Source organism: Stenella coeruleoalba (assembly GCF_951394435.1).
Source record: "Stenella coeruleoalba genome assembly, chromosome: 7".
In the NCBI taxonomy this organism is placed as follows: Eukaryota; Metazoa; Chordata; class Mammalia; order Artiodactyla; family Delphinidae; genus Stenella; species Stenella coeruleoalba.
This window is the reverse complement of record NC_137153.1, coordinates 122,411,075-122,434,603: the sequence shown is the minus strand read 5'-3', so window position 1 is coordinate 122,434,603 and position 23,529 is coordinate 122,411,075. Positions and strand designations below refer to the sequence as shown.

General features: G+C 61.6%; 2 protein-coding genes across 6 annotated transcripts in view; one reads left to right on the top strand and one right to left on the bottom strand.

Annotated features, from left to right (window-relative positions):
• Positions 1–2: 2 nt before the first annotated feature.
• Positions 3–10,458, bottom strand: NOXA1 (NADPH oxidase activator 1). The gene is made up of 14 exons (XM_079927740.1): positions 10,037–10,458; positions 8,090–8,172; positions 7,117–7,225; positions 5,981–6,115; positions 4,957–5,064; positions 3,949–4,008; positions 3,660–3,703; positions 3,058–3,190; positions 1,789–1,951; positions 1,516–1,574; positions 1,160–1,314; positions 905–1,019; positions 700–814; positions 3–598 (listed from the first exon to the last, which is right to left on the bottom strand). Exons 1-14 carry the CDS (start codon positions 10,211–10,213, stop codon positions 510–512), a joined length of 1,545 nt encoding a protein of 514 aa, XP_079783866.1. The 5' UTR covers positions 10,214–10,458; the 3' UTR covers positions 3–509.
• A 301-nt stretch (positions 10,459–10,759) lies between these two features.
• EXD3 (exonuclease 3'-5' domain containing 3) overlaps positions 10,760–23,529 on the top strand; it is a 77,342-nt gene continuing 64,572 nt past the window's right edge. For all 5 annotated transcript variants that reach the window (XR_013829176.1, XM_079927434.1, XM_079927433.1 and 2 more), the window contains exon 1: positions 10,760–10,885. The gene's annotated coding sequence lies outside the window, so the exon portion shown is untranslated. The remainder of the gene's footprint in view (positions 10,886–23,529) is intronic.

Genomic DNA, 23,529 nt, shown 5'->3' with positions numbered 1-23,529 from the left:
TGAGCTGGCCGGAGCCTTCCTGAGCCCCGACCCCCAAGGCTCGCCCTGTGGGCTCTGGCCCCGTGGTCACATGGCCCCCTTTTGCCATTGGGGTCATTCTGGCCACAGAGGCTGTACCGTGGCCCCGACCATGGCCTTCAGGTGCCGGCGCCCCAGCAGGTTTCCCATGTTGCACGAGGGCTGGGCCATCGCGACCCCTGCAGCCCTCAGGGCTGTGTGACTGCAGACCTACGGGTTCAGGGCCAGGCCAAGCCTGGGGGTAGGGGTGACTGCTGGATGTAGAGGGGGCCGGCTCTTTGGGAGGGGCTGGCAGCGGGCCCTGGCCTCTCCAGGAGCTGACAGAGCCAGTGTTCAGGCTCTGTGGGCTTTTCCCGGAGTGGCCACCCCACACCCTCGGAAGCCTCAGTCAGGTCCCCTCAGTGGCCAAGCCCAGAAGACGGACCACACCTTGGGGGGAAGATCGCCTTTATTAAACCCTCCTTGCCACAGACTCCTTAGCGCCAAGCTCCTCATGTGCGCCGGCCGGCCGGGACCACGAAGCACTTGGGGAAAATCCCGACGCGGCCGTCACAGTGGCCCTCCAGCCACGCCTGGTCCACTGCAGGGGGCGTCAGGGCATCACCACATCTGCTCGCAGACACCGCGTCTGCCCCGGGGCCCCGGCAGGGCGATGGGGGGCGGGGGCAGTGCCAGCTCTACCTTCGCACAAGACGTCCACCGTGTCTCCGGGCTGCAGGGCCAGGTCCTCGGGCCCCTGGGCAGAGTAGCCGTGCCGGGCCACCACCTGGTAGAGGACAGGCCGGCCGCCCACTCCCTGCGGCAGCGGGGAGGGCTGTAGGGTAAGCTCGGCACGGAGAGAAGGGCTGGACATCCCCGCCCCAGGCCGCCTCCCGCCCCGGCTCACCTGGCACCGTAGCCGCAGCTCCCCAGAGCCGGCAGCCGCGCCCCGCCAGGCCCTCTGCAGTGCCTCCTCCCCGGTGAGGGGCACCCAGCCCCTGCTGTCACTAGGGTCTCGGTAACTGCAAAGAGATGCCTCAGAGTGGGCAGCGCGGGCAGGGGCTTTAGGGAGGGTGCTGACCTCTGACCTCAAAAGCCTCTCCCAGGGCCGGGACTAATAGGTGCCCAGCTTGGAGCCCTCCCACCCGGCTTTCCAGCTCACCTGAGCTGCCCACTCTGGGCCTGGAGAGGGAGGGCCTGGCTCATCAGGGCCCGCAGGCTGGACAGGTCAGCTCCTCTCGGGGCCCTCAGGGCCAGGGTGAAGGTGCACTGCACTGTGAAGGTCACCAAGGACTCGGGGCCCCCTGCAGCCACACCCTGGGTCCAAGGCCCCAGATCTGTGTGCCCAGGACTGCCAGGGTGGGCTTCAGGCCAGGGGGCAGGGCAGGGACCGGGAGGGTGGGAGGGGCTGGGGCTCTGGACTCGTGAGGCTTCTTTAGCTGGGGTCCCTAGAGGCATTCGGAGGATGGGGTCTGGCCTTGGAGCCCCTCATCCCTTATGAGAGCCAGTGCCTCTTACCCCAGCGCCTGCAGGATCCTCAGAGGAGCCAGGGCCCAGCCCCCCAGCCACCAGCAGCCCTGCGGAGCGGGGAGGAGTCAGGGACTCCGGTGGCTACCGACCCCCAGAGTAGAACGTGTCGGAGTAGAGGAGATGCTGACACCACCGGGAGCCCCAAGCCCACCAGCTTCCTCCCTGGAGGACAAAGAGGCTGCTCCCAGCCCCGCCCAGATACCTGCCTGGGGCTCCCTCCACAAAGTGCCCTCCCACTACCAGCTGCTCAGGGCGCCTCACCTGGAGGGACCCACTGGCCAACTTGCTCCACGTGAGGCTTCTGCAAGGGAAGCCGCAGGCTGGGGCTCTGCCGGGCCGGGGTGGGGTTGAGGCCGGGGTGGGGCCCTGAGGGTGGAGGTAGCTTTCCCTGGGCCTGGAGCTCGTCAGGGGCGGTGCCCAGACACTGTCCAAGCAGAGCCAGTGGTGAGGGGCATGGCCTGCAAGACAGCCTGGCCAGGCAGGAGGCCACAAATCTAACGGCGTTGGAGGTGAATCCGGGGCATGAACCAGGTCCCTATAGGCCTGGAGACTACAGACAGGCCACCTTGCACTGTGGGCACCAATCCGTCTTCCCCTGGCCCACCAGGAGGCGGCAGCTCCAGCTGGGGTTCCCGGTGACCCTGGGGGCTGGGGACCGAAGCCAGGGACCCGCTGGACTTCACCCTTGTTGGGACCCTAAGCAGTGGGTGTGCTGAGGGGCGGCAGAAACCCCAGAGGGCCCCAGTCCTGGCCACACCGACCAGCTGACTCAGATGCTGATTTCAGGTGGGATCTGAAAGTTGGACTAAGTTTGTAAACGGAGTGTTTAGATTCTTATCAGACTTGTCAGCTGTTTAAATAATTAGGAAGCTGTTGCCCACCGTCAGGAGGGTCAAGTGCTCGAACGCCCAGTATGTGAACTCAGGGCCACGGGGTTTCGTCAAGCCCAGCTGTGATGGATGGCTTTCAAGGGCACCAACTGTGCACCGAGTTAGCTGGACATCAGTGAAAGAGGAAGTGAAGTGACCGTCTCGTTTTAAACTGAGTCCTTTGATAAACTGAATGTGAAATGTAACCACCTTCTCCGTGCTCCCGGCACACCTGCCCAGGAGAACCCTGTGCCCCTCCCTTCCTCGGCCTCTCCCAGTGCCTGGGGCATCTCGGGGAGTCCCATGTCCAAAAAGGAAGGCCGGGGGCCCCAGCTGAGGGGTGGGAGCCTCATGGCTATGACGCACGGGCTGCAGGCCTCTGCCGGGCCCAGGGTGGGGAGCAGACACCCAGGCTCCTGTCTGTGCACACGTGAGCAGCAGTGTGTCCCTGACCTATGGCGTCCGGTCACTGTGGCTGGCTCCCGCCAAGGCCCTGGACTGCCTGAGGAAGCCAAATCTCTATCCCCCAGCCGGTGATGAGGCCACCTGCCCTGCCCTGAGACCCTTGCAGGGCCCAGCTGTGGCTGGTCCCGAAGCTCAGCCTGGGGCGGGGGTCCTCCAAGTACTACGGCCCCTGCCTGCCCTGCCCGGGCTCACCCACCTGCTCATCATTGGTGACCAGTGTGCCGTGGTCAGCCCGCCCAGCCTGGCCAGAGCTGACCTCCGTCTCCGCATCAAGGGGCGTCCTGGGGCCACAGGGGGTACCAGGTCTGGAGGGGCCTGTGTCACGGGCCCTGGAGGGAAGGGGGAGGGGTCCTCGTTCTCAGGCCTCACCCAGCCAGCACAGAGGTCGAGGTCCTCCATGAAAGGTGGGCCTAGGAGAGCCCTGAGCTGGAAACAAACAGCACCCCAGTCGGACCACCACCTGTGAGGCTGCATCTGGCGGGGCCGGCAGGGCTGCTCCCGTCGGCCTGCAGCCCAGCCTGCACCCCACCCCGGTGCCTCTGGTGCCCACCGCCAGGCCTGAGCAGAGCTTCAGTGAGGGGCAGGCAGGCTCTTTCCCCAGGAGCAGAACAGGCTCAGGACAAACGGGGGCACAGGGAGGGCTGAGCAAGGCGGGACCCCTCGCCCTGCACCGGGGCTCCAGCCGGTCCAGAAAGGGGACACAGCCACCTGGCCCCTGGCCCGGAGTGGCCACACTGGGCCTGCAAAGGGGCTCTGCCGACAGGGGAAGAAGAGTGGGGGGCCACGGCCCCTTCCTACCGTTCGGCAGCCCCAGGCCTGGCTTCACCACGTGCGTAGAGACCCTGTGGGCACACAGTGACCCCCCTCCTCAGGATGCAGACCCCACGGAGCGTCAGGGGCTGGGGGGCAAGGCTGCACAGTTTTCACTGGCTCTCTCCCGGGATGGGACGCCCCCCACGTTTAGATCAGAAAGACGTTGAGAAGCCCGCGGGGAGGGTTTAAGGCATCCTTAAGAGTAATGGTCTGGAAGGCCCCACCTGCAAAACGTCAGAGGAGAAGTCAGGTGGCCGGAAGGCTGCCCACCCACCTGTGGCTGCTGAGGCCGGGCGTCCTCGTGCGGGCCGTCAGGGATGGCGGAGGCCACCACCTGCGGAGGGACAGCAAGGGGCCGGCCGAGTCAGGGGTGCCCAGCCCTCGCTGCCCATTCTGAACCCCGAAGTCTCCCATCTGCCCAGGGGATGCTGCCCAAGCCTGGCCCAAAGACGTTGGACCACGTGGTGGGGGCAGGGAGGTGGGAAAAATACGTTTGAAGAAGGAAAACATCTGTGCTGATCATTTTAACTTATTTTTCGTACAACCTTTAAAATGTTCTTGTTTCTTAGAAGCAGTCATCCCTTGTGATAACAGGACTCCAAGTTGATGGATTAATGCAGCTCAGAGCCCCCTCCTCCACGCAGCCCTCCGGCAAAGACGCACGACACCTAGCCCTCGGGTGACCGGGGGGGTGTCAGGCCTGGCTGAGGGCCACCAGCTGGAAAGCAGAGTGCATCTTCCTTTGTGCACAGGGAACCTCCTTTCCCGCCTTTGGGGCGAGCTGCTCCCCATCATCCTGTGACTTTGCTGCCCTGCCCTGACCCAGGGTGGGCAGAGGTGGCCCAGGCCAGCCTACCTCGGGCCTCCCCAGGGTCTTGCTCTCTGAGGCAGAGATGCAGGGAGGACACAGAAACACAAAACCCAGGAGATGCTGAGGCCAGAAGAGCGAGTCGAAGGCGGAGGCAGGCAGGTTCGGCACCACCTTGGGGGTCCTCAGCAGCTTCTGGTGGGCTCCACCGCCAGGTTCCAAGACCCAGATCTGTGAGCCCCATTTGGAAACACTGCTGCCCGCCCCAGGAGCCTTGTGTCCTCTGTCCACCCACCAAGGCTTTGATGACCCTGTGAACTCAGCCTGCGGGTGTCCCTGTGAACTCAGCCTGGAAGCTCGGGACACGGTGTGAGCTCAGCAGGGGCCTGGCTGCCCGCCGCTCTGCGGCCTGCTGGGTGCTGCTGGCCCCTGAGCCCCTGGGGCCTGAGAAGCGAGAAGCTACCCCTCCCTTACCTTGGCCTTGCCCAAGAAATCCACGGGCTCCAGGTGCTCCAGGTGCCGCCTGTGCGGCCGGAAGACCTCACCCCTGGGGACCTGCCGAGGCTGCAGGGGGACCTGTTTCTGGAGGGGGGTCCAGACAATGCAGACCTGAGCACTGGGCCAGGCCTGAGGCTGCAGGAGCCTCAAAGCAGAAGGGACGGCTTGGCCCTGTCACCTACTTCCCATAGCCCATGGGAAGTCCAGCCCACACCTGGGCACATAGGCTGCCTCCCTCCAGAAGTTTCTTCAGCTCATATAGTCAGTCTTGGGGGCCGGACAGATGTGAGCCCCAAACTGCAGGCTATGGGCTGGGCAAGCTACCTGAGTCAGCTTAGGAATCTGGCTCTGCTCACCTGCCCCCCACCTTCCCCCTCACCTGCCCTCACCTTCCCCCCACTTGCCACTCACCTGCCCCCTCACCTCCCCTCACCTGCCCCCCACCTGCCCCTCACCTGCCCCCTCACCTGCCCCCCGCCTGCCCCCTCACCTCCCCTCATCTGCCCCCCACCTGCCCCCTCACCTCCCCTCACCTGCCCCTCCCCTGCCCCCCACCTGCCCCCTCACCTCTCACCTGCCCCCCACCTGCCCCCTCACCTCTCACCTGCCCCCCACCTGCCCCCTCACCTCTCACCTGCCCCCCACCTGCCCCCTCACCTCTCCTCACCTCCCCTCACCTGCCCCCTCACCTGCCCCTCACCTGCCCCTCACCTGCCCCCTCACCTCCCCCCACCTGCCCCTCACCTGCCCCCTCACCTCCCCCCACCTCCCCTCACCTGCCCCCTCACCTCCCCTCACCTTTCCCCTCACCTGCCCCCTCACCTCCCCTCACCTTCCCTCTCACCTGCCCCCTCACCTCCCCTCACCAGCCCTCACCTGCCCCCACCTTCCCCCTCACCTTCCCCCTCACCTGCCCTCACCTGCCCCCTCACCTGCCCCTCACCTGCCCCCTCACCTACCTCCCACCTGCCCCTCACCTGCCCCCTCACCTGCCCCTCACCTGCACTTGGCCCAGGGCGATGTCCAGGTCATCGCGGGCCCCTTCCGGCCCCTTGGAGATGGCTTCCTCTAGGCTGTGGGTGGCCTCCGCCCAGAGCCCCAGCTGGCTCTGCACTGCAGCCACGCTGAAGAGCACCTGAGAGTGAGGCGGGGGTGACGGCAGGCCCAGGACGCCCCCCAGCCCCACCCCCACCAGCTCTGCCCCCAGCCCCACCGCCTGGTCCCACACCTGGCTCTGCCCCGGGGCCGGCTCTGCCCCGCAGGCCTCACTCCCCAGACCCCCAGGCGGAGCGGATCAGCCCTCCCTGCTTCTCTGCTCTGAATGTCAGGCGGACCTCCCATCTCTGGACGCAGCCTCTCGGCCTTCGCAGCCCCATCCTGCATTTGGCCTGACTCCCTCCTCCCCGTGCTGCCCTGCTTACTGAGCCCCCAGGAGTCTGGGGTGCTGTCTGAGGAAGGCCTCTCTCTGCCCGCCCCTCCCCCCGTGTGGAAGGGCGCTTTGGGCTGGATGTGCGAAGCAGCAGCAAGTGGCCACGCTCCCGGGAGCCGAGGGCGGAGGGTGCGGACCGCTCACCCGCGGCAGTCTCTGTCCCGCTCCCAGAGCTGCTGTCACATGGCCTGCTGGGGTCACGGCCGGCCGACTCCCACAGCCCGCCTTGCACACAGTGCCCTGGGCCGGGGCCACCCCGGCGGGACGTCCCCCGCGGCTGGCTTACTGGGACACGGCTGGTTCCCAGGGGCTCCGAGGCAGCACGTTTCTGGGAGCGCATGGGCGCTCCTCCTAAGCCGCTCCATCAGTGCCCACCCCGCCCCAGGAGGCCAGGAACGGCGCCAAGCGAGAACCCCAGGGCGGGGATGCCAGGGGCCCACAGTCAGGCCTGCTTCGGCCCAGCCCCCGCCCAGCCTGTCACCTCTCGTTGACCTCTGACTCTCCCCTGCACCCCCCGGTGGGATTTGGGGGCCCCTCTGGCCAGAGGGAGCACCTGAGTCAACACGGCCCCAGCTGTGACAGTGACAAGACAGCGGGACCCGGAGGATGGGGTCTTCAGGACGAGCGGCCTGGAAGGACCACCTGGGCCGCCTGCCCACAGACAGCACCCCCAGTGCCCAGCCGCGTCCCGCTCCCCGCACGCCCACCTCCCAGGCCTGCAGCTTGAACCGCAGGCCCAGCTGGGTGTAGTCGATGGCGGCGTTGCCCCTCAGCTGTGCCAGGGTCCGCTGGAAGTCGGACAGGGCCTCCCGGAACCTGTGGGCGGCAGGGGAGCCTGGCGTGGAGGCCCTCAGCTGCCAGAGGGCAGGGGGCGGAGCTTCGCCCAGCCCCACGCTGCCCCAGCTCCTGCTGCAGTGGTGGAGGCCCCGGTGGTCACCCAGGTCTCAACACAGGGGGTCCACACACAGACGGGCTGAGCAGCACGTGGGGCTCCAGCTCTGTCCTCTGGGCGCCTCGCTCCCCTGCCCGTACCCCAGACCCTCTCCCAAACCTCGGTGTGCAGAGTGCCCTGGGCGTGTCCTGCCTGCTTCTCGGGCCCCACCCCACGGGCCTCCCCATGCAGAGCCCCGCTGGAAGCTCCCCAGCCCCCACCAGAATCCCCATCGCCCCCAGGAAGGCTCCTTGGTCGATGAGAAGAGGAGGTCTTCCCCAGAGCCCACCTGCCCCCAAGGGGACCTTCTGTGGGGGCTGGGCCTGTCCTGCAGCCCGGATCTCTTCTCTGGGAAGGGCCGGGCGCCGAGGGCCGGGTGGCTAGGGAGGACCCCCATCACTTCCATGTCCTGGGACGCACCACTCCTCCAGCCCTGCCCTCGGTTTCCACGTGGGCAGAACGGGTATAATCGCGCTGTCCCGGCTACAGCAGGGATGTAGGAGCAAAGGAGGGGAAGCCGGCGCAAGCACTCTGTGGTCCCCTGAACCCCGTGAAGAGCCATGGGTCAAGGTGTGGCCCTACGCTGCTTCTGCCACCACACGACCACAGCATCCCGTTCCTGGCCTCCCCTGGGGCCGCCCAGGAGGGGTGAGTAAGAGGAGATGACCCGTGGGCAGAGAGGAACACAGGAAAGGGCTCTGCAGAGCCAAAGGGCCATCAGAGAAATAACAGGGCACTTCTGTGCTCACCTCCCCAGCTGGAAGTTGGCCACTCCTCGCTGGAAGAAGCCGACAGCCATGCAGGCATCCTTGGTCACTGCCTGGTCAAATGCCTGGGGACAAAAATGCCCATGGAACACCCAGGTCTGTAACCCCGTCACTCCTGTGTCACAGATGCGGTCCAGGCGGATGCCCAGCAATGGATCAAGGAATCGTGTTGGCCCCCATCATGGCCACCTGCAGGAGAAGGTCTCCCGCGCCCACCCAGGGGGCCTCTGGGTCTGAGGCTGGGCGCACGCGTCACGGCCACAACCCAAAGCCGCCTGGGCTCCCAAGGTGCCCTGCGATGCACTCAGGGGCAGTTCGGTGGCAGCACAAACCAACCTGTTTACCATGAGGACAAGGAAACACTCCATCGCGTTAATAATAGTTACCTTTGGGGGGGGGAGCTATGCAAGGTTTTTGTCTTTTTTAAATCCTAGTTTTGGTAGTTCGTACAAATTGACGCACTTCTCATCTATTAGAATCAGAAAGAACAAAAACGCTAAAGTCTTAACATGTGTGTAAAACACAGCTCTTCCCGAAACTAGACTCAGAGATGACATCATCTGTTCCTAAGGAGGACAGCAGCCACCAGTTAAACACAAGCAAGAGGGGGGCATACAGCAGCTATCAAGTTAAATCCAGGCAACTGGATCGGTGTCATGGCCAAGTGGGGGGCTTGTTGAAGTGAGTTTGACCCGAGGTTGAGGGTCCGCACACAGTACTGACGTGGCCACTCAGCTCTAGAGAAACCCGTCTGTTGTCCTGCCACACAGAGCAGCGAAATCGAAGCTTCCGTAGGGCAACAGATTGCATTCCCAGCTACACCCTTCTCACCCTGTCCAGGTCCTCGGAGACAACCAGTTTTATTAATTGTAGCCGTTCCATCTGCTTTTTAAAAAATTTCCAAAAAACATGCCTCTGCTACTCCGTCTGCGGTTAGGGTGGAGGCGAATTTAACACTCACACCCCTCTGCGCAGAACTTCTGTCCCCTCCCTCTGGTTAAATCACGGTTTAGAGGAAGTGGTGACTGGATTGGCCTCACACTGCTGATTCCATGGTGTCCAGTGATCGCACCCCCCTTGTTGGATAACATTTTAACACTGACATTGCTGCTGAGATAACTGTAGATTCATACACAGATGTGAAGAATGACAGGGTAGGTCCCTTGAACACGTTTTCGGCAGCTGTCACTGATGGCCTGAACAACGCGGGAGCCCGGCTCTTCCCGAGGGGGATTCGGTGTGCTGCTGGCTCTCTCTTGTCACCCGTGAAACGTGCACCAGCGTAATAAACCTGGGGGCTTGAAGGGCGGAGAGTGGCCTTGCCGGCCCCTCGGCGGAGGCACGTGTGTGTGCGCCCATGTGTACCCCAGCTCTTGGTTCTGCTTTGGGGAGTGGGTGGGAGACAGATGAGCGCTCAGATCTGGGGTTTGGGCAGCAACCAGAAGCCTTACCTCCTGGCCATCACCACAGGTGTCTGCAGAAGGCCCAGCCCAAATCCTACACCCTGGGTGCCCCTTCCCAGCCCCATCCAGCTTCGAGCCCGTTTGCGGGTATGTTAGCACCTCGGCCAAGAGCACCTGAGCCAGTGTTCATCCCGGCCGTTCCCCAAAACTGCAGAGCCTGGCACATGGTCACCACACAGTGGAGGCAGTGCCAGAGCCCTGCACCCCCATCCCGGCCCAGACTCAGCTCCGCTGGGGTCCCCTGCCCACACAGGCCTCCCCTGCTTAGGTGTTCACGGAGGCGGACCTGGGGAGACATCCTCAGGTGGCCATCAGGGAGGAAGGGCAGGGGTCCTGGGCTCACCCCTGCAGCTGGGACTCTATCCCACCCCTCATCGATCCTCCCAGGGCCAGAGGGCAGCGTCCCCCAGGGGTGGGGTCTCTGCGACCAACCCCGGGGGCGCAAGCTGTCGGGCCCCTGGCTCACCCGCAGCGCGGCTTCCGGGTCCCCGGCTAGCAGGTGCACGCAGCCCACGTTGAAGCTCATCCTGGCGGGCGGCTCCGGGACGCTCGAGAAGAGGCGCAGGGCGTAGTCCCAGTCCCCACGCGCCACGGCCTGCGCGCCCCGGTGCCAGTCGCGCACCAGGTCCCCGAGCGAGGGCATGGCGACGTGAACACCAGCCCGGCCCCACGGCGGAAGTCGGAGATTCCTGGCCGGAGCGCGGCGGGCGCGGCCGGCGGCGTTGGGGGTCCCGTCACGGGTCCGGTGGGGTGGCTGGGGGCCGAGGACCGCGGAGCAGGGGCCCCGGGATCCGGAGACCGGCGTGGGGCTGCGGGGGCCCGCTGAGGAGGACGGGAGGGTCGGGGACCGACACGGGCGCCAGGTACTCGGTGAGGGGCGGGGCGGGCCGGGGAGCGCCAGGTGGGCCAGGCCTCCTGAGGCCCACGGCGCCCCCTGGCGGCAGAGCGGCCCCACCCCGTCAGCCCCGCCCCCGGACTGACCACGCCCCCAAACGGCGGCCTGGAGGCTCTCCCAAGCCGGCCCCGCCCCACCGGCCTGACCAAGACCCTAGCCTGCCTCCCGGCTCCTCCCCGGACCCAGCCCCGCCCCTCCGGACTAACCGCGCCCCCAAACAGAGGCCCGGCTCCTCCCCCCGAGTCAACCCCGCCCCTCTGGACTTCCGCCTGGAGGTCCTCCTGCTCGCGCTTCCCGGCCCGCCGCGCACAGCTCGCCAGGCCTCGTCGGCCTTGGTGCGCTGGGGAAAGCCGTCCGGGCCCGCTGCTGACGCCGTGGCCGCGGCCGGGCCAAGGTTCCGGGAGGACCCCGCTGACTCAGGTAAGCGACCCCGGGGCGCGGGCCGAGCGTGCGAGGGGCGGGGGCTGTGGAGCACGTCCTGGGCCGTGCACTGGCCACAATTGGTGCCCCTGGGGCCTCCCGCGCCCGCGGCCGGTGCTGGGCATGGGCACAGCTGGGAGGGCTCCGGGGGTGGGTCACCCTGGCTGGGCATAGCCAGTCTAGGACCCTGGGTCGGAGCCGGAGGGTAGGCCCGAGGCTCACGTGAGGAAGCAAGTCGTGGTCCTCCCCAGCGACCCTCTGGGGACGTCCGTCAGGGCGTCCTTCCGCCCAGGGAGACCCTTCCACTCTCCGTCGTTCCCTCAGCCGGCAGGACTGGTCCAGCCCCCACCTCCCGTGGCTGGCGCTGCCCCTGTGTGGGCAGGTGGGCCCCACGTGGTGCGGCCCGGGAGACCCTGGACGCCAAGCATAGAGCCCCTGTGTACCCCGCCCCCCCAAGTCTCTGGTTGACATTAAAGATAAAACAGCCAGTTATTTTATCAGCAAAATGGGTTTATTCAGGAACAGCAGAGAATTGCAACTCAGGACAAGAGGGCTACAGCGAAAACTATAGGCAAGACCAGCTAATAAAGGAGAGGAATGTTACTTGACAGAGAAAAAGGAGGAAGTTGGGAGGGGCCGCTTGCAAGGAGAGCCCATTGGAGGAAACGGGGTTCAGGGTGGCGACGCTTCCCATTGGCTGGGCTGCTGCCGGCGGGGAGAAAACCTCCTCTTTCCTCTGGGTCCATGTGAGGTACATGTCTGCCTGTTTGGGGTCTGCAGACACGATGAGTGGTGGTGTGTGAGAGCTCCCCCTTCCAGCCTTCCCGACTCCATTTTAATGAGGATTCCCTTCATTCAGTTTCACACCGTGAACACCAGAAGGTCCCCCTTCCTCCTTCACGGAGAAAGAAGAAGCCTCTAGAGACGGTGCCCCTGCAGGTGGAGCGAGGTGGTGCCTGCCCACAGGGTCCTGGGGCTCCATCCCCAGGAGAGGCCGGGAGCCGCTCCTTAAAGTCGGGGGACCCCTACAGGTGCCTGGACCTCTCCCTTCTCAGCACACGCCCCACGGACACCCCTATTTATGTCTTATTTGCTGCCATGATCTTAGCACCTGTGTTAGGTTTTTTCAGAGAGAGTGATTGTTTTTTAAGGAATTAGGTCACGCACTTGTGGGAGCTGGCAAGTCCAGAATTCTCAGCCCGGGGGTGGGCGCGGGCGGTGACAGGCTGGAGACCCAGGGAGGAGTCTAGAGGCAGACATCCCTGTTCCTCAGGGGACCTCAGTCTTTTCTCTTAAGGCCGTCAACTGATTGGACAAGGCCCACCCACATCATGGAGAGTCTCTGCTTTACCAGTGTTGTTTTGTCTACTGACTTCAAGGTTAATTTCATCTGAAAAATACTTTCACAGCAACATGTGACTGTACTTGACCAAATATCTGGGCACCATGGCCTTGTCGCGTTGACACATAAAATTAACCGTCACAGCACCCAACCCTAGAAACACTCCCGTAGATGGGCTCTGCCCTTTTCCGTACTCAGGAGAGCACCCTCCAGGGTCCAGGGGAGGCTTGTGTCTCGGGAGATGTCAGAGCCCGGAGCCCAGCAGTAACACAGAGACCCAACTGCCTCTGACGCTGGACTCCTCCTTCCTCAGTTGGGCCTGTGACTCTGCTCAGTTATGGCTGTGTGAGTCTCCTCCCTGTGTGGCCCTGGGCCAGCTCCCTGTGCCTTACCTGTGCAGGCTTCCTTACCTGAGGACCAGGGACGATGAGGACGACCCAGCAGGGCTGCTGTGAGAAGGGCCTGCCATGATGCTTGAGAAGTGCTCAAAAGGTGTCCTGGGCCGCTGTGCCCCCGAGGACCCTGCTTCCTCACCAGTGTGGGCTCTGAGGTTCCCAAACTGCTGGCCTGGAGGTGGGCGGGGCCCGCACCACACACATGCTCCCTCCTCCCCGAATTCCCGTGTGGACGCTCCCTTCCTCTGACCAGACCTCCCACCCCCCAGCCTCCCCGCAGCCCTGCCCGGTCCAGCCTCAGGATTCCCGCCTCCCTCGAAGCCCCAGAGGGTCCCTGAGCTCAGCTGCCCCCTCCCACCGGGCCACCTGGGGCTCGCCGTCGCTGCAGCCCTCACCCCCACCCGGTCCGTCCTTGCAGCTCACGCCCTCCCCCTGACGAGCCCCACCCACCGGGGGCCTCTGGGCCCCGGTCCCTTTGTCGGGGCTGGAGGAGCTTGGCCTCCGACTGATCTCTGTCCCCCTTGACCGTGAGCCTCAGGGGGGGTCACGCGGGCCCCGTGCGGGCACTTGCTCCTCCCCCGGCCCAGCTCCTTCCTCATCCTCTCCTCACCTCTGCCCCATCCTGCCTCCCAGCCCAGGACCCCCCTGGCTCCCGGAGGAAAAGCGGCAGCTGGAAGTGGGTCCCCGCCTCCTCCCTGGGAACGCGCCCGCTCCCGCGGGGCCCACCTGGGCCTGGCGCTGCCCCCTCCTCATCCCCACGTATCTTCCTGGGGTGCTCCCTCTAGGTATCATTTCCCCCCTCGAAACAGATGTTTGTCTTTGCATCTCGAACAAAACACTCCCCTCCTGCGCCCACACCATTTCTTTGTTCCCCTTTGCAGCAAGACTCCTTGAAAGGATTGCCAGTACTCAGCGTCTCTGTTACCTTTGCTGGGTGCTTTTTAGAAACTTCGGTATGATTCACATATCATAAAGTTCATTTTTAAAGTGTACGGTTCAGTGTTTTTGTCACACTGACAGAGTTGTGCGGCCATCACCACTAGCTCGTCCCCACTGCAGTCACTCCCTGTCACGCCTCCCCCAGCCCCGGGCAACCGGTGGTCCAGTCTGTGGATTTGCCCCTTTTGGACAGTTCATATCAGTGGAGTCATAAAGCGTTTGATCCGTGTCTGGCTTCTCTCCCTCGGCAGCACGGTTTGGAGGATCGTTCACGTTGTAGCGTGTGGCAGTCCTTCAGTCCTTTTAAGGCAGAATCATATGCTGTTGTGTGGATGGACCGATTCTGTTGGTCCACTGGTGGGCATTAGGGTTTTGCTTCCAGTGTTTGGCTCTTGTGACTCACACTTGTGTGCACGTGTTTGTGTGGCCGTGTGTTTTCCATTCTCTTGGGAGCCGGGTCGGGTGGTCACCGTGTGTAGCTTTTTGACTGTTTTCCCATCGTGCTTTTTACTCTGAATCCTGCTCCAGGCGCCTTCCCACCAGGGTTCCACCCAAGCACTTGTCAGGGTTTCTGGTGGCTTCCTTGTGGCTCGTCCGCCTGTCGGTGCCTGGCCGGCCCTGCCTCTGTGCACTCACCACCCGGGGTCCCGTTGTTTGAATGACTCTCTGGGTGTTCTGTGTGCCCACTACTCTTCAGCTTTTCTATTTCCATAATAAAAAGATGAAAAAAGTACCATCCCTGTGCCCACCAGTGTACACGGATTACTATTGCGGCTCTGCTCCTAATAGCCCAAAACTGGAAACAGCCTAGATGCCCTTCAGGGGGCGCTGGTCAAACAGACTGCGTCCACACCGAGGGAGCCCCCTCAGCAACAAGGGTGAGCCCTGGGCACACACAGCAACTTGTGTGCATCTCAGGGAGTGTGCCGAGTGAACACAGACCTGGGAAGGCCAGACTGTGTGGCTCCCTCTCTGCAACTTGCTTGAAATGACAAATGATGTGAATGGAGATCAGATCAGCGACTTGGGGCAGCTGTGAAAGGGCAACAGGAGGGCTCCATGGGGCTGGAGCGTTCTGGTTTTCCACTGAAGCAACACAAGGTCCTGGCTGTGATTTGGGGTATATGTGTATGGGTATATGGGACATCTATTATTATTTCTTACAAGTATATGTATATCTACAGTTATCTCAAAATAAAATGTTTAGTTTTTAAAAATCCTTAAGAAGATTTCAATTACAAGTTTTTCTATTTTACAGATAGCCTGAAAATTGGAGTGATTAAATGGCCTCTAAGATTCTTCCAGCTCTAAAATTCAATACTTTAGAGGTTGTTTAGAAAAACTTCCTTGTATCTGAGCTAAAATCTATTCCCCAGGGGACTTCCCCGGTGGTCCAGTGGTAAAGAATCCGCCTTCCAATACAGGGGACACAGGTTCGAGCCCTGGTGGGGGAACTAAGAGCCCACGTTCTGTGGAGCAACTAAGCCCGTGCGCCACAACTACTGAGCCCGTGCACCACAACTACTGAGCTTGTACGGCCACAACTACAGAGTCCACAGACCACAACTAGAGAGAGAAAACCCACACGCCACAACTAGAGAGAAGCCTGCGTGCCACAAGGAAGACCCCACGTGGCCAAAAATATAAATAAATAAACTCTATTCCCCAGTAGCTGTGGAGGTGCCTGGGGCGGCTGTGGCCCAGAGAGCCCCAAGCCAGCCTTGGTCAGGACACTGGCCGCTGCCGCAGGTGAGAACTTCCCAGGATCCTCCTCCGTGGGGGTGGGGCTGCTGAGATTGGTAGGATCCCGTCATTCGTAAATCAGTAGAGGCCGGCACAGGGGCGTGTCCTGAGTGAGGACAAGCCTCAGTGGCCAGAAGAGTTCAGTAACTGGTTGGTTCTGGGGCACAGATGTCAATCAGATGGGCGGGAGCTGGGTACTTGGGAACTGGTTTCCGCCCAGTACAGAGTTTTTGCCTTCTTTTTAAACAACGGGCACTTCCAAGAAAAAACAAAGCGCCACGTGAGATTTTCCCTCAGGAAATAGAGACAGGCTCAGATGCGACAGGGGCGCCTGGTGTCGAGGCCAGCCGTGTGGGTCTGGGTCCCCCCGGGCTGTGTCCATCGCACAAGGCCGCGGAGAGCCTCCCAGCTCAGAGCTCGGTGATCACGCTTCTCCCCGGGGCTCAGCCGGGGCACTGGGTGGGTCATCAGACCCGCCGCTTCAGGTGTTTACAGGCTGCCAACGTGAACACATTTGCCGAGGACCCTGCCCCCGCCCCCGCCAAGAGGGCTTAAAGAAGAAAAGTGCGAATGACAAGGAAGGGCGGCCCCTCCAGCCAGGGCAGCCCACACTCCAGGGAAGCCACGCACACAGCAACTGGCTCCAGGTGAATCTCCCTGGAGGGTCAGAGTTGAAAGGAGAATGTAAATAAAACAGGAGACTTTCAGTTCTGTCCTGTAGGGGCCCGTGGCGAAGGGCTGCATCCTACGGGGGGCTGGCTGTCTGGGTGCATCGGACCTGGAAGCACCTGGGCACCCGTCTCTGCTTTCGCGGACGGGGACCCCCTGCGCTTTCAGACCAGAGACTGTGCTGCTGGTCCCTGAGCTAATGTCCACTCGCAGCCCCCCGCACGGCCCACGGCGTCCTGCCCCGGGCCGGCTACCCTGCAGGCCGGGGCCTGTCCCTGAGCAAGGGGAAGCCAGACGCTAGAAACTTCGAGCAGACCGGCAGCAACAAGCCGGTAATACAGAACCAGAGCTTGTGAAGGAGAGCTCATCGCATGGAGTAATCGCCGGAGCCAGCGAGCGCTGCGGCTCCCAAACCCCGGGGTGAGGGCCAGTCCGGGGGCTTCCACCTCCCAAGGAAGGAGGGCCGGCCGGAGGGAAGAGGGACGTCTGGGCTATCACGACAAAAGGCAGGTCCAAGAAGCCTGCGTTTAACCAGAAGGCATTCGTCTGCAGTGGGGAAGGAAACCGTGCCCCCGAAGTCAAAACCAAGAAACAAAAGGCAGTAGAGGGAGTTAATAAAGAGAAAAGCTTGGAAGGAAATCATGCCATTTGCAGCAACATGGATGGACCTAGAGATGATCACGCAAAGTGAAGTAAGTCAGGCAGAAAGGCAAGTATCATGTGGTCTCACTTATATGTGGAATCTGAAGGATGCAAATGAACTTACAAAACAGAAACAGACTCACAGACACAGAAAACAAGCTTGTGTTTACCAAAGGGGGAAGGTGGGGGGAGGGATAAATTAGGGGTTTCGGATTAACATATACACGCTACTGTATTTAAGATAGATAACCAACAAGGCCCTACTGTATAGCACAGGGAACTATAGTCAATCTCTTACGATAACCTGTAATAGAAAAGAATCTGAAAAAATATGTATATAACTCAAAAAAAAGGAGAAAGCTTAATTAAATAATTAAATCAGGAGGCACAAAACCAAAAACCAGTTCTTTGTGTTTTTGTTTTCGTTTTGTTTTGTTCTGGCCACACCGAGCGGCTTGTGGGATCTTAGTTCCCTGACCAAGGATCCATCCCAGGCCCTCAGCAGTGAAAGCAACGAGTCCTAACCACTGGACCGCCAGGGAATTCCCCAAAATCTAGTTCTTTGAAAAGACCAATGAACTAAACTTTTGATAAAACTAATTAAGGGAAAACAAAAGAGAAGTAAAAACTTGCTGAACATTCATGAAAGGTGAGAAGCACACACGTAAACAAGATTTACACCGAACGCCCTGATGTTATGGTAATAAATGTGAAAACCTCCTCAAGAAATCAAGGCCTCCTATCAGAACGGGCCTGGGGGAAGCAGGAGACTGGAGCAGGCGATGAGCAGAGAGCAGATGGGCTCAGAAGTTCCCGCCGTCTGGGACGTGGGCCCCCGGGCTCCCCACCAGTCCTGGCTGCAGCCCCAGGACCCTGAGTCAGGACCACTGGCCGCCGCCTGAGACAGCACGTGTGTCTGGTGGTCACGGACAGCCAGCGACACAGCGGCCGGCTCTGCAGCTCAGACCCCCGGGCATCCGGGTGGGCGGGTGGCTGGCATCCCCTGTAACTTAAGATTCCATATAGTTTATTTTAACTTTTAAGAATAACATCTGTGGTTTGATTTCTTTTTTCATGAATACAAAGCGGAGTGTGTTCATTGTATAATACTTAGAAAACGCAAAAAGTAAAAGAGAAAACCCAGAGGACTGGCAGGTGCCCCCCGGTGCCGAGTGGGTTGAGGCCCACGGGCCTTTGTCCCGACGTGGCCGCTTTGGTGACACACAGCTTCGTGACACACTGGAAGGATTTGTCCCCGTGACATTGAATATTTAATGTAAAATGTGGTTTTTAAGTAGCCATTCGTCATTCCTCCGATTTCTGCCTCGTTTTTGGTCGTCAGGAGGCCCTCAGTCAGAGCAGGCAGGGAGCAGGAAAGCCCACCCGAATGGCGGTGACCCCTGACCTCTACCCCCGGCCCCCACTGCAGTCTGGCACCCGGTGAGAACGGGGCCCGAAGAGCCTTCTGGCCAAGACTCCCAGGGCTGGTTCCTTTATGCTGCAGGAGTAACTCGACTCAGTTTGACACCATCGCAGTGACCCTTGGTGTTTAAAGTTGGCAACCTTAATTTTTAAAGAAAGGAACAATCGTTAAGCCAAATCAGGAAGTTAAAAATCACACCTCTGGCATGGAGGGACTAAGAGATCGACCAGTGTTGGCAAGAACTCGGGGGGGTGGGGGGTAGCGTCCTGAGGCAGCTACCCTGGAAGAGTCCGCGGGTTCCGCGAGAGTTATACACCAGCCACGTCTGGCCCGGCGCTCCCTGCCCACAGGCGTGCCCGCGGCCGGGTCCACACCGTGGCACGTTACCCAGCTGAGATGCCGCAGTGTGGATGAACCTTGAAAATGTCGTGCTTAGTGGAAGGAGCCAGACAGGAAAGGACGTGCATTACGGCTCCGTGTGCACGAAGCGTCCTGAACAGGCAGAGCCACAGGGACAGGAGCAGGGTCATGGGTGCAGGAGGGCGGGGGGCCAGGGTGGGTGGCTGCTGGCGGGGATAGGCGATCTTTCGGGGTGATGACAGGCTCTGGATTAGGGGTGATGGTTACACATGCCTGAATATACTAGAAACACTGAATTGTATACTTTAAAAGGTTCAATTCCATGGTATGTGAATTACACCTCAGTAAAGCTTTAAAAAAATCACTGAGATGATCGCACAAAAGTTTAATTCAGTTTGAATGGCTTTCAAGTTAGCGCTGTTAGCGGCCTGAGTGGCCACATCTGCAGGGCCCAGGCTTTGCACCCCCATGTCTCTGGGGATCCTGGGTGTCTCTGCATTTGGGACCGGGGGCAGCAGGGTACGTCTCCCCGTAGCTGTTGTGGGGAGTGGCAGCTGGGGGTCCGGTGTCCCCTCGTCCTGCCCCGAGGGCCCGGGATTGCAGTGGAGAGGCGTCCGGCCGCCTGCAGGGCCGCTCTCCTATGTGGTCAGCTGCTTTTCTCAGTCAAGACCAGTGTGTCCAGCAGAAATACGTGAGCCACACGTGTGGTTTTAAATTTTCTATAAAAAGAAAGGCGAAATTAACTTTAGTGGTATATTTTATTTAACCCTGGCATACGCAACATGTTACTATTGCGACACGTACTGGATACACGGAAGTCAGTACTGAGACCCTTTCTGCTGTCACCCCGTGTGCGTTCTGCGCTTACAGCACGTGGGGAAATGGGCCCGGGAGGCCGCCCTTATCACCCTCCACCACCCCATCTGCCCCACCATGGAGGGCAGAGGGCATACCTGGGGGGACACGCAGCCAGCGCTCCCATAGTTGTGGAAAACGACACAGAAAAATGACACAGGAAGCATGATCTGGCGCCCAAACCAGAATGCTGTGCTGACCTCTCTAAAGGCCGCGCCGTCACTCCCCGTGGTGCTGAGAGAATGCATCGTGTTCTGTGCTCTCCTGGGCCAGGTGGGCAGATGGACAGATGGACGGGAGGCACGGGCCTGGGCCAGCAATGTGATTCTTTGTGGGGTCCTTCAGCTCTCCTTTCTGGGCTGTTTGAAGGGCAGCTTCGGGTCAGGAACAGTGAATCGTCCACTCCTCGCTGCCCTTCCCACGTCCTCTGGACTCCCGCGGGGTCTCAGGCTTTGCCGCCCCCGCCCCGCCCGCTCACAACGCTGCTTTGAGAAGGGGCGACCGGCCTGAAGCACGTGCCCCCAGCCCAGCTCATGACCAAGCTGGGCTCCTGCCTGGCTTGGCCTCCTTTGGACCTGAGGGGTCTCTGGGCACAGTCGGGCCGGGTGGGGGGACGTGCCCACGAGCACCCACTCTGTACTCCCCTTCTGCGTCTCGGTGGGGCTGGGCTGTGGTGGACGTGGGGGCACTCTGTCTGGAGGCGGCAGCATCCCTGGGAGGGTGGCCCTGCTGAGGTGTCCTCTTTCCCCTACTGGGCCTGCTGGATCCCCTTGGGCCTGGCTGAGGGGTGGCATCCAGGAGGCATCTGCGTTGGGCCAGGTTGGTCAGTGTGCCAAGCAGGAGGCAGGTGGACATGGGGCAGGCACGTCTGGGGACGCTGATCACCCCAGAACCTGTAGCAGGCCAGGCCATCTCCCAGGTGGCTCTTAGGTAGGTTGCTAAGTAGCTCTCAGGTAGGGTCCCAGGTAGCTCTCAGGTAGGTTCCCAGGTAGCTCTCAGGTAGACGCCCAGGTAGGTTTACAGGTAGGCTTCTGGTAGACGCCCGGGAGGCTCCCAGGTAGGTCCCAGCTCTCAGGAGGAGGCAGTCCGACCTGCAAGGTGTGTCTCTCTGGGAACTCCCCTGCGCGCTTCCTTGGGTTTGAGTCTGTTTCTAGGTGGGTTTGCTGCTGGGCTGGGGGCTTCCTGCTCAGGTAGGGAGTGGAGCTGGGGAAGCAGGAGCCTCTGGGGTGAGTGGAGATCTGGTCGTGTGCCGGGGCTCCTTGCAGGGATTTGGCTCCGCTTAGCCCCTTTCAGCAAAAGTCACAACGCTAAACAAGTTGTATTTGGTGACTCTGATTTAAGGAAAGTTTGAAAACTGCCAGGTGGCGCTCACCGCGGGGCCTCCGGGAGCTCCTGTCCCTGGGAAGGCCCGTTCGCCTCGGCACGCACCGCAGACCCAGCACCACGATTCCGGCTAAAGACCATTTGGGCTCCAGGCAGACTTTTTCATTTTAAAGTGAGGTCAATTTTTAAAGTCTGCAGTGGGGTGAACTTGAACTTGGTCGTTGTCAGCAGTTTTCAATCTCAGAAGCACATTGGGCTTAGTTGCTGTGGCTGGTTGTAGATTGATTTCAGATTCCAGGGCTCAGGGACAGACCAGAGCCGAGTTTCGATGGCCTCAGTCCTTTCCCAAAGAGGGTCTGGCTCTGTCCACCTGACCTGGGGCCGGCCTGAGGCCCCAGCCAATCAGCTGCCTCCGAGTGGCCAGGCGCTGGCCACTGTGCCCCTGAGAGAAAGGGGGAGAGTGGTGCCAACAGGGAGGTGGAAGCCCGCCTGCAGCAGGGACTCCCCTAACGGAGAGGGTTAGGGAAAAGCACCCTCCCGTGAAAGAGCCACTGGCCATTTGCCCCCTTCCTGGGCTGACCAGCAAAGTGGACGGCTGCAGCGGGAAGGAGGCCATCAGGGCGGTGAGCTCAGGGACAGCAACCCGAGCGGCTCGGGTGGAAAGAGCGTGACCGCCAGGGAGTGGGCGCACTGCTGGGCTGGGGCTCCTCCTGCGGGGGCCTGACGCAGCGGGGTGGGCAGGACGTTCACCCCGCAGAAATAAAGCCTCCGCCTTCTCAAGGAGGAATGTCCCTCGGGCCGCCCCGTGCTGGGAGGAACGAGGAGGGCAGGAGACCCTTTCAGAAGCCCCCGGCGCCCTTTGGGGTTTATTTAAACAACCCAATTGCTCTTAACCCCTCGCGTGGGAGGTGGGTGCTTGGCCCCGTGTTCTCGGGTGGGAGACGGGAAAGGGTGCCGAGCCAGAACGCTGCACCCGGGAGAGCCCCGGCCCCTACCCTGGCCTCGCGTAGGGATGCAGGCCCCAGCCCCGCCGGGAGCTCGCTGGCCCGGGGTTTGCTGCTTGCTTGGCGGGCTGGCTGGTGGGTGGATGGATCTGGACACAGCTGTGTGCCGCGAATGGCCAGGGGCTCCAGAGGCGGCCAGCAACGGTGTTGACCCCGTGGAGCCAGCCCAGCTGGACGAGCGCTCAGCCTTGCTGAGGCCTCAGTGATGCTGTGAGCTGACCCCACGGGGACTGGGCCTGGGTGAGGCCTGACTGTTGGGCTGAAGCACAGGAAGACAGGGGAAGAAACAGGCCGGGCTCCCGGCACCTCCCCGGGGAGGGGCCCACGGGGCCTGGGCCATTTGCAGCTCCCCCTGTTGGGAACCCTCCGCCGGCCCAAGGGTCACCCCCTGCCCCGGCCAGATGGGCCCCGGAGAGGCGGGGTGTGGTCACGGAGGCCCGTCAGCGGGCCGTGGAGTTGGACCACCCCTCAGCGCCCACTGCTGCTCTGGGACCCCCAGCAAAGGGCCTGCAGAAGAGGGACAGACGTTGGACCCGTCAGAGACTGTGACCGGGCGGGCTTCGCGGGACAGCGGCCGTGAGGGGCGTGAGTGGCACCTCTGCTTCGTGCGGGACAAGCACGCAGGGACAGTGCTCCTCCCTGCGGAGTGCCCTGGCTGGGGCCTCGGTGTGGACGGGACAGCTGCGGTCACGCGCCCTGGGACAGCACCGCCAGCAGAAGGGCCCAGAGACCAGCTCGGGGTGCTGCACTCCCTTCCCTGGCGGGAACTCGGCAGCTGGGAGGATGGTGCGCCCCCCCGGCCACCCAAAGAGGGTGTGCAGTGGGGATGGGTCTCTGTTTAGAGACACAGCCTCCTGGAGTGGCAGGCCCCCCGGGGTTGGGTCAGATTTGGGGTGGGAGGTGGGAAGGACCATCTGGGGTTAGGTCCCGGCAAGGGGCGGGGTGCCTGTGCACAGGGGCCGGATTACCTGCCCCACTCGAGGTCCATTAAAATGACAGTAAAGACATTAGGAAAACCAAAAGTGCTTGAAGGCAGAGAGGAGGGAAGAGGGGTCTTGCAGGCTGGGAAAGCAGAGCCCACGGCTGAGGGCTGGCAGAGCCTGGCTGCAGAGCCGGGGAGGCTCCAGGCTGGAAACAGGGCCTTGGGGAGGTCTGCGTGGGTGGGGACTGAGACCCTAGGTGGGGAAGGGAGGATTCCTTCCCTACAGACAGACAGACTGGTCTTCCAGGCCCGTTACCCACAGTGACGTCCAGGAGGACGTTTCCCAGGACTGAAGGACATGAGCACGCCTAGGGGGTCCTGCCCCATCCGTCTGTCCTGCTGACACCTGGATGCTGTCAGGGGAAGGTCCCCCAGGAGGAGAAGAGCAGTGTCCTACCTACGGTCGGGCGTCAGGTGGTTCAGAGCTCTCAGCACCAACGTCAGCAGCTGGAAGGACCGTCACCATCACATACCTGGGGACGGCCTCTCACCTGCAGCCCGTGCACAGCCAGCCTTCCAGCCGAGGCTTAGTGCCCAGCGAAGACATTTCCAGACAAACAAAGACCGGTCAAATGCCCCTCCCTTGAGTTCTTCTCACGAAACTCGTGGAGAATGTGTTCCTCTAGCACCAGGAGGAAAACTGAGAAACATGAAGGCTTACAAATCAGGAAATGCCGGATGCACCAGGAGAGAAGATGGGGAGGGAGTCCTAGCGCAGCAGCTGTGCCGCCGGGCTAGAGAGCAGCCATCCGGATTGAGGCGGGCGGGCAGAGGCTCGAGAAGGGGTGTCTCTGGGAGCAAGGGCAGACTTCCAGGCTTGTCTGAACATCCTGGGGAGGTGTTAGGGTGCTGTCAGAGTCCTGTTAACGATGGCCTTGCAGGAAATCCAGCAGGGAAGAGGTCGCGTTATTTTTTCTTTAATCTTTCCCCCCGTCCTGTAGATAGGATAATTTCCGTTGCTCTGTCT